This window comes from Ceratotherium simum, chromosome X, assembly GCF_057802395.1.
Source record: "Ceratotherium simum simum isolate JZ-2026a chromosome X, ASM5780239v1, whole genome shotgun sequence".
NCBI classification, from domain to species: domain Eukaryota; kingdom Metazoa; phylum Chordata; class Mammalia; order Perissodactyla; family Rhinocerotidae; genus Ceratotherium; species Ceratotherium simum.
The window spans coordinates 92481026-92499957 of NC_141940.1; the positions used below are offsets into that span (position 1 = coordinate 92481026).

The 18932-nt window shown below is 37.0% G+C and overlaps 1 protein-coding gene across 14 annotated transcripts in view; it reads right to left on the reverse strand.

Moving 5' to 3' along the window:
- The window catches only part of KDM6A (lysine demethylase 6A), a 199999-nt gene that overhangs the window by 81435 nt on the left and 99632 nt on the right, over positions 1-18932 (reverse strand). For all 14 annotated transcript variants that reach the window (XM_087427103.1, XM_087427099.1, XM_087427102.1 and 11 more), the window contains exons 5-6: positions 15418-15476; positions 5928-6048 (exon numbers count right to left, since the gene is read on the reverse strand). In XM_087427103.1, coding sequence (XP_087283229.1) covers positions 5928-6048; positions 15418-15476 — 180 coding nt within the window. The remainder of the gene's footprint in view (positions 1-5927; positions 6049-15417; positions 15477-18932) is intronic.

The window sequence follows — 18932 nt, forward strand, 5'->3', positions numbered from 1 at the left end:
GGAAACCTGGTCTCACCCTAACTCCTCAGTATCAGAGAGGATCATTACTGCACATCTATGAACAGTCATGTCTTTTTCAAACACGTATTTTGGAGGAACTGGAGTACTTCAGCTATTTATACTTCTTCACACTTTAAGGTTTTAGGCTTCACACTTTAACAGAACTCAAGCCAGAAGTAAATATCAAATGGAAAAACAAAACTGGCAGGCAGAGTGAAGTGAAGAAGGCATTATTAAGTGGCTAGATAAACCAATTAGGAGATCACCTCATACCAGAGAAAAATATCTAGGAAAGATTAAAAAGTAAAGTACAAGTTGATTAGTAGGGGAAAAAGGAAAGAGCAGGGGAAATATTTTTGTGCACAAATGAGGAAAAGCAGACAGAAGACAAAATAAACAGCAATGACCATCCTCTGCCAAAAGGAACAGTGATGTTACACTGAGGTGAAACTGAGTTCCACTCCAAAATGGGAATTGGGGAGATGTTGTTTAAAGGTACAAATTTGCAACTAGTAGATAAAAAAGTCCTGGAGATCTAATGCACAGCATAGAGATTACAGTCAACAATACTGTATTATAAACTTCAAAGTTGCTAAGAGACTAGATCTTAACTGTTCTCACCAAAAAAAAGAAATGATAATTATGTGACGTGATAGAGGTGTTAGCTAATGCTACAGTGGTAATCATACTGCAATATATAAATGTATGAAATGAACATGTATAATCATATTGCAATATATAAATGTATCAAATCAACACGTTGTACACCTTAAACTTACATGACACTGTATGTCAACTACATCTTGATAAAAAATTTAACAAGACTGGGGCTGGCCCAGTGGTGTAGTAGTTAACTTCCCATGCTCCACTTCGGTGGCCTGGGGTTCGCAGGTTCGGATCCCAGGCATGGACCTATGCACCGCTTATCAAGTCATGCTGTGGCAGGCATCCCACATATAAAGTAGAGAAAGATGGGTATGGATGTTAGCCCAGGGCCAATTTTCCGCAAAAAGAGGAGGATTGGCAACAGATGTTAGCTCAGGGCTAATCTTCCTCACACACACAAAAAAATTTAACAAGACCAGAATTTTCAAAATGCCAACTGGAAGAGTTAAGTTATTGAGCATCATGAAAGAAATATGGCAGGGGCAGGTATGGAGAAATAATAGCAACTTTCATTATCTTCGGACAACTGAACTAATAAAAATATACTGTTAAAGCTTCAACAAAGAAATATTACAGATATTTTACAAACTTAAGGCATGGTTAAAATTAATTTAATAACCAGTATTCAAATTCTCAGCAAGTATTTCTATAATACATAGAGTTCACAGTATGTTAATTAAATGAAAAAATGGTTTATGCATTCTACACTAATAAATAAAATAATAAAAGACAGGAGGCATTTCAGATTCCAAAAGTGGTTTCTAAAAGGACATATATATCATCATGCCTTTACTTATTCCTTCTGCCTTAATATCTTGGCACAAAATATATGACAATAAAATTCCCCAGTCTATAAAGGGTATAAGATCAAATTAGACACCTGGAAATGAAGGAGTTCCTGGAGAAGAGTAAGGTAAACAGAAAGTAGAAATGCTACTTCACTGAAAAGTTTCATGTCAGGTGTTAACAGCAGAGGGGAGACAAGCTGAAGGAACTGGTGAATGGGGGGCACTGGAGAAAACAACTGCACTGGCAGTTTGTAGAGAAAAAAATCCTGTTAAGAGATGATAAATAAAACCAGCCTCTCTTTTTTTTCAATGTTTCCAGCCAGATCATCCTATGAGAGGCATTTTATCATTTTATAGCCTCTTCTATTTCATTTATCTGTCATTCAAGAAACACCAAGCACCTGGTAAAATGCCAAGCTAACACACAAGTCTTGTTTGAGTTCAACCCATTTCCTTTAAATTATCTCTGTAATTCTGATCTTCCTAACCCTTTCATATTAACCCCTTCAATCAGCACTTATCATTTTCAAATATCAAATTATAAGGGGACTTATATATATGTATCCCAGCCAATTATCCCAGGTTCCCATAAAAAAAGTCACTCTCTCTACCTTTAAAAATCCAAAAATGTTTGAATGTTGACATATTTTAGGGAAACTTAAGTAAATATTAGAGAGAATTTCTATATAATCTTCATTAAATTAAATAGATGCATTGGCACTGACTGAAGAATATGGGTGTTATTACATCTTATTTTGCATTTATTAGCTTCACATGAAGGAAATAATTTTAAGTCTGCCAGGACGTAAAAATTAGAGGCGTTATATAAAACTATTTGTCAAAATTAGTGTACCTTTATTGAAGTAATGATAGTATATTACCTCAAAAATATAACAAATGTAAGCAATTAGCATTAATATCATTAAAAAGTAATGAAATAAAATTCTGAATTAATTATATGGAGTTAAATAGGCAACCAGACCCACCTGGGGGGATATTATCTGAAGCAGGGAAGAAAAATAATCACAAAAGATCACGTAGAAATATCACCCTGGAATGGACTCTGGCTCAGATAATATTAAACTAGTTAATAAATTAAGAACCGGTGCCTCCACCACTCACTAAACACATGACGGAAAAATAACACCACATGACTGAAAAGTAAGCTGAGCATTAACTTCACATTTCTGAGGATGGGCAGAGTGACAAAAATACAAGTATTAAATTCTAGGACAGGAAAGTGGAATTGATAAACAATATCTATACTGGCCCCCAATTAGAGGCGTTTTAGATACGGTAGATAAACTGAGAACTAAAACAGAAGGGCTGAAAAATCTCGTCAGATATTTTCATATATAGATAATTATTTAATCTTCACAACAATCTTGTGGAGTGGGTTCAGTTATTCCAGTTCTACAGACACAAAGAGGATCAGAAGAGTTAGGCATCTTGCCTAAGGTTACACAATTAGTTACGGGGCAGGGTCAAATTTTAAAACCAAATCTGCCTGCTCTGAAAGCTGTTTACACAGTACCAAAACAGAATGAATCTGTTTCGAGGTACATTTTGGGAAAAAACTTATTACCAGAGATAGAAATAAAACAGGAGGCCCTGGAATGCATTTCCTGTGTGGGTGAAAAGAAGGAATCTATTATGAAAATAAACTGTATTTTATTTAAATATTTTACCATCTAAAACATACTGTATATGCTGTATCCCTCCTCAGGCAGAGGGAAAGGAAATGAGGTAGAGAAGATCTGATCTGCAATGGACAGATTGTTCGTACTGCCCCTATACGAAAATACTCATTTTACCCACCCCTCACTCCTCCATTAGAAAGGAACAGTGCATTTAGAGAATTGAGCCCTGCTCAAAAACTGGGCATAACTGGTCTAAGAGTAACCCCATCTGTGACAAGGAATGAATTGAGAATGGCCATGTGGCCTATTTCTGGCCAATGAGATGTGAAGTATTCTCAAAGAGATGAACAGAAGTCTGGATCTTTCTCCTCTATGAAATGATAATCAGATATTTACTGAGCACTTATTATATGCCAGTACTATACTAAGTACCTATGCCACTACTCTATAATGTCTTTCTATATGAGCACGAAAAGGGAATCATCTCATTTTGATTGCATCTGGCAAACAGCCTTAAGAACAAGCCAACATAGAACAGAGAAGAAAATGAATCCTTAATGAAACCCTGGATCAGTTGAATAAACCAATCCAGAAGGCTGGACTTTACCTTGTACGAGCTATTTTTGTTGTTGTTGTTATTTTAACCGGCTTGAGTTGGAGTTTCTAAGGTTGCAGCCCAAAGCATCTATACCAATACATGGTGGTAGGAAACAGTGTCATGTAGTGGAAAAGTCATCAGAGGTTCCACGTCTATCCATATAAAGCTAAAGTACTAGCCAGTCCACTTTAGGAAAATTGGAGGCCACCTAAGGGAAGAGGGGTGTATCATTCCTTCTGATTCCTACCTTCATTTATACTAAATGCTAAGCACTTATAGTAATATACTGAAATACCTCCTCAACTAAAAATGTTGATGCCTACAATTCTCCTGAAAATAGACAAGCAATACTGGAGAGAGAAGCCTTAAAAAGCCAATGTCAAAATGAGATCAAAATCAAAGGAAACCTGCTCATTATGGGGAAGAGAAATATCAAGGACTCCTAAAATTCTTTTCTATGTTTATTCAAATGAAATAAACATCAGAATGATATCAAATATTTTAAATAAATGGAAGAAAGGCCGAAAACAAAAAGACTGCACTTACATAAGGCAATTTTGCTAAAATCCCTATGACCTGAAGGTTTGTTAGCCTTTACACCTGAACAAATAAAAGCTGTATACAGGAAGGTTTCTGTTGAAGCAGAAACACTTTCAATTAGCTATGGAACACTGTCCAACATTGCTTCCCCTGATTAAAGGGAATTTTAAATATTGGCACCTTCATGGAAACAGAGCTTTGCATCCATAGAATTAAGATATCACTGTACTGATATTCAGATAGCCACATTCCATAATTTGGGACATATCTGATTACTTTTTTCCACTCAAATATATTTCCTGAGCAAAATTTACCAACTGCTACCACAAACACTTCTGCAACATATAATGCGCATGTTGTGACAATATTGTAAAATGCTCAAATAAGTTTATTTTGTATTATAAGACATTTTACAAGTTTTGTTAGCTAATAAACACTGTAAATGTCCAAGAGGAGGATAAAATATGCAAGGTGGCACACCTGAACTTATTTTCCATTTCAAATCCACTTACATCCCATAGTATAGTTGGAGAAATGCTGCTCTAAGCTTGAGAAAAACTGCTAACTTCCAGGCATCCCTTTCCTCCACACCACTTACATTTACCCTCAGGCCTATTCCTCAAACTGCACTTACCTTTGACCACTGTGTGATCTAAATAGTTCACAATCTACTGGTTTTAGTTGTATGTCTCTCTTTTTCATACTATCAGCATTGTTCTTTATAAACTCATGAAAGATAGAAACCATATTTGCATAACTGTCTACTTTAAAACTCTAGAACAATTAGGCACTCAAACACAGTTTTTAAAAAACCTTCAGTAGTACCTTATTAGTGAATTCAAATTACAACCTACTGTAAAGTCATTCTTTATCATTCTTTATCTCCCTCTCGACCTTTCAGAATCAAGATAATCTGCAATGGAGATACTTAGAAGATGGCAACCATTATAAAAACTCACAAATTCACAAAACTTAAGCTGTTTCCTAGAACTTCTAATTCTTTCAAAAAGCAATGCTTTTGTCATGGAAGGAAGCACTATATTCATGAAAAGCTCATTGAGACCTATAAAGTGATGGCACAGACAGCACAAGAAACTCAATGAAAAATTTAAGAAATACCAAATTTCCATAGAAAGTAAAATATTTAACCAACAATGTATTATCTTTTCCCAATAATGTTTATACTCACAAACCAGCAGTTCAAATGACTTTCAGAGAACACATTTTTTAATAATTTAGATATGAGACTGTGCCCTGCTGGTAGAGGTGGACAAAATTTTAGTGAGACCCATGCAGATAAATGGTCAATGATTCAGTCACAGATACAGCATCATTAAGCAGCTGCTTCTGACCTCTATGGTGCCCAATCACTTTTAGTGGAGTGATTTAGACGTCCAAACTGAGACTGAAACCTTCACCCTTTCCTGATGACAGATCTCAATTAAAACTCAAAAAAAAAAAAGTTTCATGGTGTAATTAGTTATCTACCTCTTGGTATCATAACTACTTTGTACCCTGAAACCCAACCTGATGTATCTTCTAGCTCACAGCTGATAAACAGTTCTTTCACTTAAATTTTTTGAAGCGCCAACATAAATTCCAACATTTCTCAATGCTCTAATATTTAACAACAGCCCTCCCCCAAAAAAACACAAAAATGAAACATTGTATCTTAAAAAAAACCCAACAACCTACCTTTAAACTAGACTCATAGTCTGTGTTCACTTTGAACATAAGCCCAAGTCGTAAATGAATTTCCTTGGCTCGACAAAAGCTGGGATCAACATAAAGCACCTCCTGAAATGCTTTAATTGCCCTGAAAGAATATAGACATGAGATATCTTAACTTTTTAACACTTGCATGAATTCTTGCTTGGTAGCACAGTAAAACTTCTGTTTTATGCAATAGTTTTGAAGGAAATGCCAGTTTTATAAAAATGATGTGAATAAATAGTTTAAAAAAAAAAGACTGGGAAGGGGCACCTGGGTCTTTTATATAATTGAATGTGTGTAATCTCATTTAATATAAAAGGGGAAAAGAAAGATCAGCTGAATTTATTCTCAATTATTCAAATAATATTTTTATAGCTTAATAAAATTATCAATGTAAATAATTGATTTCATTGTTTCTGGAATTTCCTAGGGGGGAGAGGGGTGGGGCAGATAGGATGGTTTTGATTTTAAGGGAGGAGAGATTAATCCTGTTTCTAGTGTACTCCATAAAAATAAATTCTCTTTCTAAAACTTCATATTTTTCTCTTTCAGATTTAGGTTTACAATCCATCTGCACCTTATTTTTTTTATACGGTGTGAGGTAGAGGTCAGTTTTCATTTTTTTCCATATAGATATCCAAAGGTCTCTGCATCATTTGTAGAAAAGACTATTCTTACCATAGCTCTGTAGTGCCACTTTGTCCTAAATCAAATGTCCTATTCGTGTGGGTCTGTTTCTGGGTTTTCTACTATATGTCGCTTTCCATTGGTCTATCAGTCTATTTTTGCCCCAAATTCACATTTTATCTTTAATAAAAGGTCTCAATTATTAGGAGAACAAATACAAGGGCGAGGAAGGGACATTTTTCACTGAATACATTTTTATATCACTTAATTTGATCATGTGAATGTACTACCTACTCAAAAATGAATTATTAAAATTTTGAAAATTACAATATCAGATATAACAGTATGCTAGGCATCATTTTAAATCTCTCTACGTGATTTAAGTGTTATCCCAAGTACTAGCTAATATACTCTTTGCAAAGCTTTTTATCAACTATTCTCTGCCTCTACTTATCTTAAAGGTGGCTGGCTATTCAGAATCTTAAGACGACTCCAAAGCAAAAGCCAATCTTTTATATAAAAAGTTCAAACTATCATACCACAAAATAGAGTACAACAATACTCCCTATGTCTTTAAGTTAATTTTGATTCATGCATTATCTATTTCCCAAAAAAACTGTGTGTGGTTATCTACATGTTTATTATAAAATTAAGGGTTCTAAAAGGTAATGTTTATTGTGAGGGGCAGGGGCAATAGGTCTGGCATCAGATATCTTTACACCTGGTTAAATACTTTTTTCCTGAAGAGGAGCTCAGCATCTCTGTGTGAGATGGCTTTTTAAATGGGTGGGGTGCTGACTGTAGTAGATAGGCAGGAGAGGGGAGTCAAAGGCCTGTAAAGAAGGAATTGGTATAAATTACCATTCTCATTCAAAGGCAGCTTCCTATTTCTCTCAATCAGACTTCAAGATACTCATCTGCATACTGCTAAGAGGTTCTCTTTGTACTTTTCTCAAACCTTTGTAATAGGAAGAAGTGCAGCTTCAGCCTCTATATTCTCTTGGTCATATCTAGTGCTACCACTTTCTAATAGAACAGGTAATTGTGTAGGCAATTTTAGGGGCCCAGGGGGTGGGGGCAAGGGTAGGAGAGGATACAACAAGCACATGGCGGGGTGCGGGGCACACAGAAAGGGTTAGGAAGGGAACTGTAGCAATAAATGATGCCAATAAAACCATATGATGCCAACTAGGAAAGGGTATGCAGAGGGGCTTTTGGAAGCTTCTGGGCTGATAGCAACTTTTTCTTTCTTGACCCAAGTGATGGTTAATAATGTTTATTTTATAAATAACATGTTAAGATGTGTATACTTATGTTAATGCATTTTTCTCTAAGTATATTGTATTTTGTAATAGTAAAAATTGAGGGCAATGCTTCATAAAGTCCTAATTAACCTTACCTTATGATATGGGTCAGAAAACTCTCTTACAGAATGGGTCAGAACTAAGCAATGTCCACATGTGCCAATAAAAAACCCAGGAAGGCCTGAGTCAAAGACATGAAAGAAAAAGGAGGGCGGTGGAAGACAGCAAAGAAAAGAAGGAATAAAGAAGAAAAGAAGTTAGGAAAGAACAACGGTCTAAGGAAGGGTGTGTGAGAAAGGGAGGGAGAACACAGAGCATCAACAACCCCTCGGGAGAAATATTTCCTACTCTGTCTCAGTTTCTATTTCCAGCCTTTTCCCTAAGCCTACTATTCATAGATGTATTTTACTCCATAGGTGCCTTTAATATAGACATCTTACCCACTTAGTTCACAATGTCACAGGAGTGCAAAGAAACAGGTTCATTTTAACAAGTTCTCTACGTATGTAAACTCACCGGAAATAAAAAACAAAACAATTAACCTAAAAGCAACAACACATGTTCCAACACACTATTCTGGGCCACACTATGTTTACTCTTTAAGGGCTATAAAAAGTGCCCATGAGGGGGCCAGCCCCATGGCCTAGTGGTTAAGTTCGGCACGCTCCACTTTGGCGGCCCGGGATTCGGTTCCTGGGGGTGGACCTACACCACTGGTCGGTGGCCATGCTGTGGCAGTGACCCACATACAAAACAGAGGGAGACCGGCACAGATGTTAACTCAGGGCCCATCTTCCTCAAGCAAAAAGAGGAGGATTGGCAACAGATATTAGCCTAGGCCAAATCTTCCTCAACAACAACAACAAGAAGTGCCCATGACAAGGTGTGGCCAATACATATCTAATCATCAAGTTCTCCACGTTGTTTCAAAGTGTCCCTCAAATTCAAGACCTTACATACCCAATCTTCAATATCTTATTACTAGATTATTGAAACAGACTCCTTAAGGACTTCCCTTGCTCTGCTGTGGCTTGCCTATGTTTACCCAAACATGTGGCTCCTGTGACTACTTATTAAGCATGATACTCTAAGTCAAATCTCCATGTAGCGTTTAAGCAGTGAGCATTAAGCATGTGAGCAGTATCTATCCAATTCCGTTCCCAGTTATGCCCTAATATTGCTCCTCCTCAGCTGTGAACTGGCTTATCCCAGGAATATCTTTAAGCAAATACTGGCCCCTTTGGCTTCACTGCTTCTCCTCACACGGTCTCCTGACCTGGAAAATTTTCATTCTTCTCCATCACCCTAAATCCACTATTACTACCTTCAAGACTCACCACCCAAACTCAACACCAACTATTTTTGCTCAGTGTTAACTAGTAGTTAGGCCCACTCTATAATCAAATAATTTTAATCTCTACCTGTTAGTGTCCTATCTCCAGTTTTTCCAAGTAGTCTATTCCTTGAGGTCTGCATTTCTCTTTTATTTTTAATTTTCTAAATAATACAGTAAAATGTTTAAGTTTAACAGATGCTTACTGATGCCATCACTTTTATAGTTAGCTGACTGGACTTCTTGTGTGTGTGTGGGGCGGGAGGGGCCCGCAAGGCAAGCTCCAGAGTCTCTTTACTGATGAGTTCCCCTCATCTAACTAAATATATCTAAGCTCATTTTCTTCTCTAAACTTTTACAGTTCTCTCTCTCCTGTGTGCTTCTTCAGTTTCTTCCAACCCTGGGAGAAAAAAGGAAAAGGGGGGGGGGGGTGGAGAGTGAGTGACAGAGTGCGAGAGAGAGAGAGAGAGAGAGAGAGAGAGAGAGAGGGAGAGGAGAGAGAGAGAGAGAGAGAGGGGAGAGAGAGAGAGAGAGAGAGAGAGAGAGAGTGTGTGTGTGTGTGTGTGTGTGTGTGTGTGTGTTGGGAGGGGGAGAGTGTGTGGAGAAAATAGGTACTCCTCAAACTACATTCTAATTTTGGTCATCGTTTTACCACATTTATATCTCACCAAGCTGCATGTAGCCAGAACACGATCTCTGCAGCACAAGCTAGACTAAAACACCAACACATACAACCTCTGCTGACCTTGGTATTCTGATTGACAGAGAATTTCAGAACATGAGAAACGGCTAGCCAAAACTATAAAATGCTTTTATGATACAGTGCCTGGAATGGTTTACAGTTTACAAATATTAAAGCATATTCTGTACTAAACATGCTGTGCATGAGTATCATTGGCATTTTTTTCTTAAAACCTAAAAAATGTTTTTTTCTATCACCAAAATTATTTCTATAGATTTTCAGTTTAAAAATTTTTCGCATTTAATGTTTGCCATTGTTAATTTAAAAAATGAAATGATAGGGGCCGGCCCCGTGGCTTAGCGGTTAAGTGCTCGCGCTCCGCTACTGGCGGCCCGGGGTTCGGAACCCAGGCGCGCAGTGACGCACCGCTTCTCCGGCCATGCTGAGGCCAGGTCCCACATACAGCAACTAGAAGGATGTGCAACTATGACATACACCTATCTACTGGGGCTTTGGGGAAAAAAAGGAGGAGGATTGGCAATAGATGTTAGCTCAGAGCCGGTCTTCCTCAGCAAAAAAAAGAGAAGAGGATTAGCATGGATGTTAGCTCAGGGCTGATCTTCCTCGCAAAAAAAAAGAAATGATAGAAAGCTAAAATCTTAATAGTATTACCTAAGAAAAACACATGTGCTGAATATATTTTAAAACAATGGTCATTTTTAACAATATTTCTAGAAAGTCATTTTAAAAAAGCCTCCTTTAGAACTTTACCAAACTATAGTAAAAATAAAGATATTATCTAATAATAACATTCCTAGCACAATTTCAGTACACTTGGAAAAAGACATAATAAAACTTTAAGTTATCTGAGGCTAATAAAGCTGAGTCTGAAGATATCTGAAGTGATAAAAGAACTAATTTCATACAATTTCATACTAATAACAGGGAGAATATTCTAGCTCTAAATCAGTAATAACATATACACACACAACAGATATATACTTCTACACATACACACCAGGAAATTTAAAGGTTCCTCTTAAATGAGACAATAGAAAGATTTGATGAAGTAATCAAAGAGACAGGGGTAAGATAAGATTTTTAAAGGTGGCGATCGAAGGAGAAGGCAGACCAAACAGAGTAAATGGCACAAACAAAGTTACACAGGTAAAAAATGCTCAAGACGTTTTCAGGGAAATGTTAATACAGTATGACTGACACAGAGAATATATTTAGGGGAGCAGTAAGGCTAGAAGAATCATTTGAGGTTGAAGGAGAGAGGAGCTTAAATGTGAGGCTAAGTTAGAAATATCATACACTTGGTTATTCACATTGACATTTGCTAATACATTCCCTCCTGGCTCTTTGGCTCTCTCTCTAGCCAGTCTTCATTTCATCACTCTAGAGAGTGGGATACTTTTTTCCCTATCCTATTACAAGATTTATGTTTTTACTCATAATTTCCCTGCAGCTTAATTAGCCCAAACCCTACCAAATTCTCTCTAGCAATCTATGTGTCACTGGTAAGCATAACTCTACCAAAACTGCCTTAGTTATCTGCTAGTTTTTTCAAAACAGAAGTGTACATAATAAACTCAACACATTAACATAAACTGTTTTATTTTAATGGAACTATACTTAAATTAAACTTCTGATCTAAGAGCATTAGTTTGTATTAAAATAGCTCAAAAATAGCTATTAAGTTTTTGCCATACTCCATGCTAGACAAGCCTCAGGAACAATGGTATCACAACTCCATTAGGTTTATGTTTGCACCCAAAGCAGTGACTGTACAGGAGAGCAGAGATTCCTACACCCCTAAGAACACTTGTGATTCCTGCTAGGGAAATGAATCCTCAAAAAACTTCACTTGTAATATGTTAATATTTCAGTCATTTTGAACTCACCTCCACCTCATTCCCCAATCCTTTTTGACGTCAACAAAACAATAATCACTACATTTCCTTACTAGGCCTATCAATTAGATTTGGGAGGTTAATTTCCAAACTCATATTCCTCTAGCACAGAATTACATGTCTCTTAGATTTGCCACCATAAGACCATTCTGATATTGATCAATGGGAATACAAAAGGTTATAGGCTACAGAGACAGGACTGATAATGATTTTCAGGGAGATAATATTTAGAAATACGGCTACAAGTTGTAATAATTTATTATTGTATGTATTTCAGTTCCTCTCACCCAAGCTTATAGGTTTCTTATATAAAGGCAAGAAGAAGCTCAGTTCAAGGTAACCTTAGCAATTTGCCACCTATTATAATAAACAAGAACAAGCGAAGGCATGGGCGTGCATTCACGCATGTGTAAAGGAATGGCTTTATAGAGACTGGTTCTAGCTCTCTGCTGCATGTGTTTTACTTTGTGCTTCTATGTCTTCGTTTTGCCTTCTGAACATCTTTTTTTTTTTTTTTTTTTTTTGGTGAGGTATATTAGCCCTGAGCTAACATCCAGTGCCAATCCTCCTCTTTTTGCTGAGGGCGATTGGCCCTGGGCTAACATCCATGCCCATCTTCCTCTACTTTATGTGGGACGTCGCCACAGCACGGCTTGAGAAGCGGTGTGTCGGTCTGCGCCCGGGATCCAAACCTACGAACCCCGGGCCAAGTGGAGCGCGCGCACTTAAACCGCTACGCCACAGGGCCGGCCCCTGGACATCTTTTTTTAAGTTTGGTCCCAGATAACTGAGTAAGGTAATAGTAAAACTGAATAATCATGCGCAGTCCAATGAGGATGTTAGCAGTTGCTCTACTACTTTCTGACATAGTCTCCTCTAAGAAAAGGTTGCAACTGAAACTGGAAAAACTGACCAAATAACTGATCTACAAGCTAACCAATAAAATCAACTCCAAAAGAAAAATTTCTCTTAATAATATATTGTCATCGTTGCCAACCCCAACACACGTTGGTCGCACACATTATTACCAATACCTAATCTAATCAAATGACAACAGACACCATTATCAAATATCAAATTTTACTTAAATTATAAATGTACCAAAGATAGAACATTCTGAGACAACCTAGGCAGATTCTTAGAGCTGACATACAAAAAAAGGCACACCACACTCTTCTCTAGCAATGTTTTTTTCAACAAATCCCAAAGAATTTGGTGTGAAATAAAAAAAAGAAAAATGCCTGATCCCAGCGATTAATACTACCTATAAAAAAAAAACCAAATAAAACACAAATACAGTTTTAACCTATGGAAGTTCCTATCAGTTAAGGCTGTACTCTAAAACTCTCACCAAGCACCTACTCCATGCTTTCTAATTTTGTGGCTGTTCAAGAAATAGCAAGGTAAGTTAAAGCAAAAGTTGGGGCACAGAATTTGTAAAAGAACATTTGACCAGCAAGAGAGAAAACACACAGCCAGGATGGATTCAGACAGGGTGTGAGATATACCACTTTAGGAAGCAGCTAGAGTTGAAACTCAAGACATGAGAAAATGGTAGTGACCGGGAGAGGATCGACAGATCAGAGGGCACTTATTAATTCAGACATTGCATTGTCCTTACATCATTCAGTTTCATTTCTTAGGTCAACTGAAGGATACAGAAATCATATGTAGATAAGGAATCAAATGATACAATTTTCCACAGCTACAAGCCCCCTAACTTGACATGATCACATAATTATTAAAGAAACCCAATTCTGAACTGATGATGGCTTCACCTCACTACTGATTTTATGTTTGTATCTTCAATCTACAGGGAGCTCACAAGTTATCAAACAGGTAGATGAAAACAGGCTGGTGTGAGGTTTACACGTCCATTCCTAACCCGTAGAGTTCCCTGCCTTTGGTTTCACCTAAATTATTTCTGGCTGGCCATAAAGATTGTACCAATGTGCCCAGGAGAACAACTACAAATACTGATTAAAAAATAACCAGCTGTCAATCTTCAAACTTGGGCACAGAGCATAATAGGAAAAAAATATTAGATTGGGGAATCTGAGCATAAGCTTGCTTCTGCCACTAATTAAACAGTTAACATAATTCTGAGTTACACATACACATACACACACACTCCTTGCTTTCTTCATCTACAAAATTAAGGGAAAAAACTAAGTTATCTGTAAAACCACTTCTGGTTCTAAAAGTTTAGAAGTGTAAATTCTATGAATAGTATCTTCAAGAAAACTGGGAGATTTTAAAACAGTCCTAATCTATTCTTGGTTTTACACTGATACACTGGACATGAAGTCAGGAGGCTTAAGCTTAGGACTGCTCTACAGCAATGGATAATTTACAAAGAAAATGAGTGATCTGAATAATTATAATACTCTACATACACACATATTCTCTAACAATGCAGTGTTTCCATAGATGATCAAAACCCAACAAGACCAAAAGCAAAGACAGAAGAAAAAGCATAAAAGGAAAAGTCATCCATGTCTAAAGTTTCATCTTTAGGGAAACCATATCAAATCACTGCCAATGCATATTTAAAAGCTCTGTAAACAAATATTCAGGGTGCCCAACACATATATGACAGGGTTATAACCTTTGGCCAAAACCTTCCTGTGAACTCGCACAGCACTCACTCAGCTTAAAGTTATGGAGAATAGAAGAGACTCGGACAAAGTGAATAGGCTTCAAACAAAAAATGTTTACATAGGGCTTTACAGTTTACAAAATGTACATTATCTCATTTGATCATCTAAACCGTGTAAAGTAGAAAAGGCAAGTGATTGCAATGTACTTTAAAAAAAGCACACACACACACAAAAGAGAAAACAGACCTAGGGAGTTTATTTAACTCAAGATCAAACTAAGTGGCAGGACTGAGACCAGAATACCAATCTTCCAACTCAAATTCTATGTTTTTTCCATTGGAGAATGCTATTGTTTTGTCTGGTAAACAGAAAAACAACAATGGCACTAGGCCATAATAACAGGGCCCTATACTTTACAGTTCATAAAATCTCATATATTACTATCATATTTAATCTCTGACTCTGAAGGTGGTACCATTATTCCTATTTTATAAAATAGAGTCATCTGGTGCCTAGTTATTGGAAACTGGAAAGCACTGGCGCGTGTGTGTGTGTGTGTGTGTGTGTTGGGGGGTGGGAGAGGTGGAGCAGTCAATCTTGTCTAGAAGTCTTAAAAGGTAAAAATACTGGTCGGTCATCACAGATCATTTACTCACAAACCTTGAGATTTGAGAGCATAGTCATTCCCCAGTTCAAATAACCTAGGGATCACCAGTCCATAATGAGTAACTCAGAAATTCCAGAAGCTTTCTAATCTAAGCCTTCTTTAATCAGAATCTTATACCAAATTCTTTTAGAAACACATACAACTCTAATAATCTAAAGTGGGTCAATATCTCTGAAAGAACAATCTAATCATTTCAAGAGATTATTGAAAAAAATGGAGGCTTAGTGACATTAAAATATTTTGTATTTATTTCATACACACAAAGTATTAAACAAAAACAAAAAAACAAAAAATTAGCCACATACTGAAAATAACTGGAGTTATTAGTTTTATGTCAACTTACCACTGAAATGCATTATAATGGAAGTAGACCAAACCAAGACCATATAAAAAGGCAGCATTCTGTAAAGAAAGGGAAAAAGAGACTTTTAGGAAAAACATTTATGTCTAATGCATATGATGTTATTAATATAAAATATAGTATCTAAGATGTTTTAAGTTATTACAATTGTCTTGTGTTATAATATATTTACAACATATTTTTAAAACACCAAACTAACAATGATGAGTCAGCAGATGGCACAGAATCCAATCAACTTGGAGAGATTCTCCGGTTTCTTTTTAATCAAACCTGCCCTGAAACAAAAAAATTTGTCAGCAGAATTCTATGGGCAAATCTAAAATAAAAATCTATTATTCAGGGATAAGAAAATACTTGGACTATGCTATCCTATTCTCTCTTGCTTACATCTGTATTTTTTCTCTGGTTCTTTCTGTTTCTTGAACTAGATTTAATTTTATGTTCAATGTTGTCAGGAAGGTAGTTAGAATTCAAAGGAAATACACAATATAAACCTAGAACAAATTTTAGTATTTAAAAGAAAAATAATCACATGCTAGAATGACACCTAGCCATTTACACTTTGGGCTTTAAACCTCAGTGATTCCTTTTGTAGTTCAAAACAGAAAGATGCTTATCCAGACTCATTCTCACCTCTGGCCTCCAAATAGGAACTAGCTAGCTACTCCCCTTTTTCAAAAGCAGCAGACATTTGAGTACCTACTATGTGTTTTATCAATAAACAAGCAAATCTGTTTTAGTAAAGCTTTCCTTTTAAAAAAAAGTAAAGCTTTCACACTGATCCTTAAAAATTTCTCCAAACCTATATTCCAAAACTTGAAAATCTTCAACTCTTACTAAAATGCTTCTTACCACACTGTCTTAGGTTGCATTTCCCCAGAAGCACACTCCGAAACAAAACGTTTTAGTACAAGTAGTTTATTTGGGAAGCTAACCTAGGAAACGCCAGTAAAGGAATGGAGAAGTGACGCAGGGAAGGGAAGAAAGCCAATAAAGGGTGCAGTATGGCTGGTTATGCAGCTCTGGGAAAGTGGGACCCAGTCCTGCTGGGGATCTCTAGTAAACAGTGAGGAACATTCCTCAGAGTCATCTTGCCCTAGGTGTAAGGGAACTAGAGTACTTAGAGTACCTATCCCATAACTGCTGTCAGTCACTGGTCGCAGAAAAAGAATGTGATGTTTAAAGCCCAAAGTGTAAACAGCTGGGTGACTTTTTGGCATGCAATTATTTTTTAATACTAAAATTTGTTCTAGGATTATATTGTGCATTTCCTTTGAATTCTAAGTACCTTTCTGAAAACAACTGTTTTTAAGTACACCTTAAAATGTAATCAATATGAAAATTTAATTTCATTAAATCCTCGTTACTCTCAATTTTCCGAATGAGAAAATTACACGCTACAGGGGTATTCACAAATGTTGACATTCACAAAGGTCTCAGACAACATCTATTTCAAAAGTTCACATTTAAAAAATTTTTTAAATTTAGGTGAAACTGGTTTTAACCAGGATCATTCATTTACCACCCCACTCCCGACCACCTGAAATAAGCTGAGCATTTAGTAGGGACAATATTCAAGGATTGAACAAACCAAACTGACTAAAATATACTTCCTCTGCTCTCAAGAAGTATGCAACCTACTGTGTGTAGGGGATAGGGGGTGGGGAGAATAGGGATATTCAGAATGCATGAGTAGTTGATTCAGAGTCATGAAGTATTCTACTCAGAAAGTCTAGATTTGAAAGACAACTGTCTTCTTAGGTAGGGGAGATGGAAGGGAAGGGAGCATGGTTGAAAAACAACAGACAACATCTTTCACCAATTTAGGTTAATTGCCTAGAGACGGTGGTGTGGGATGTGGTGGAAAAATGAGTTTACCAAGGGGCATTTCTGCTTTCAAGACACACCCTGCATTCTCCCAGCTTCCTTACTTTGTTCATAGTTCATCCTCCCCCTCTAGGAAATCTTATCCCCATCCCTGCCACCGTATAAATCCTATCATTATTCAAGATTCATTTTAGATGCCATCTTCCCACGAAGCTCTACTGCTTCTCTCACCTCAAACCAGAGGTAATCTTTCTAACCTCTAAATTTGGCCTTAGCATGATATCTCTATCATATGACATTATTACGTAATATTAAGAACTTAATATTATGCAAAATGCTAATATCATTTCTTTTAAAAGGTTCTAACAACTCTATTAGGTGGTAGTGGGCTTCATTTATAGAATAAAGAAGTGAAGATCAGAGAGATTAATCAACGTGCTCAAAGAGACAGGTACTAAGTAGCAGACACAGGAAGTGAATCTAGGTCGGTCTCCAGAGCTCACTCTTAACTACTATATCATTGTTATCTGTGTATTGACTAAACTCCATCCCATCAGACAAAAATCCCACAAAGGCAGGAGTGCTAATCATCTGTGTATCCCCTGTTATCACTTAGCACAGTGCCTTCCATGTAGCAGATGCCCTAAGGTTTAGTAAATTGAATCACCCCAGTATTTAAGCTCAGTTCCCTGGGTGACACAGAATTAGTATGGTGCCTATTAGAGGCATGGTGCCTAATAACCAGGATCCTATAAATCTCAGCAAGGAGTTTAAGTCTCATTTTTCCATAACAGTGAACAATGTAATTCATTTATTGAGCACCTATTACAAGTCATAGCAGAGTTATCGTCACTGGGAAGACAATAGTGAACAAAACAGATAAAAATCCCTATCTTCAATGAATTTACAATCTAATGACAAAAGATTATGAAATTAGTGCATAATAATATATTCCAAGCTACAACCATTTAAGAGTTAATGAAGTATAATAAGGACCAGAAAAAGAGGTAGTACTTGAATACTATATCTCAAGGATGGCTAGGAAAGGAGACGGAAAAACAAGCCATCTCAGCCAGAGGTTCTAAACCACACATCTTTGGAAATAATGACCTGGGGATGTGAATGACTATATGCTCCTGAAATAGATGCTCTGAATAAATTCCCTCCCAATGTACAATCTCACCAAAAATGCCAATAGCATCCCCAATGAGAAACGTGGGTCTATGCAAAAGGATGACCAGAGCAAAGGCACTTATTGTCTGTGATTGCTTACAGCTCCAACAGTAGAGTCAAGTAGTTGCAACAGAGAGACTATCTGGCTTACGAAGCCCAAAATATTTACTATCTGACCTAGACTGTATTACCGTACCCATCACAAACCCAAATAAGAAATTAGAACTTTATGAGATTACTAACAATATATATTTAAGACTCTTAGGGGCCGGCCCGTGGCTTAGCAGTTAAGTGCGCGCGCTCCACTACCGGCGGCTCAGGTTTGGATCCCGGGCGCGCACCGACACACCGCTTCTCTGGCCATGCTAAGGCCGCGTCCCACATATAGCAACTAGAAGGATGTGCAACTATGACATACAACTATCTTCTGGGGCTTTGGGGAGAAAAAGGAAAAAAAAGGAGGAGGATTGGCAATAGATGTTAGCTCAGGGCTGGTC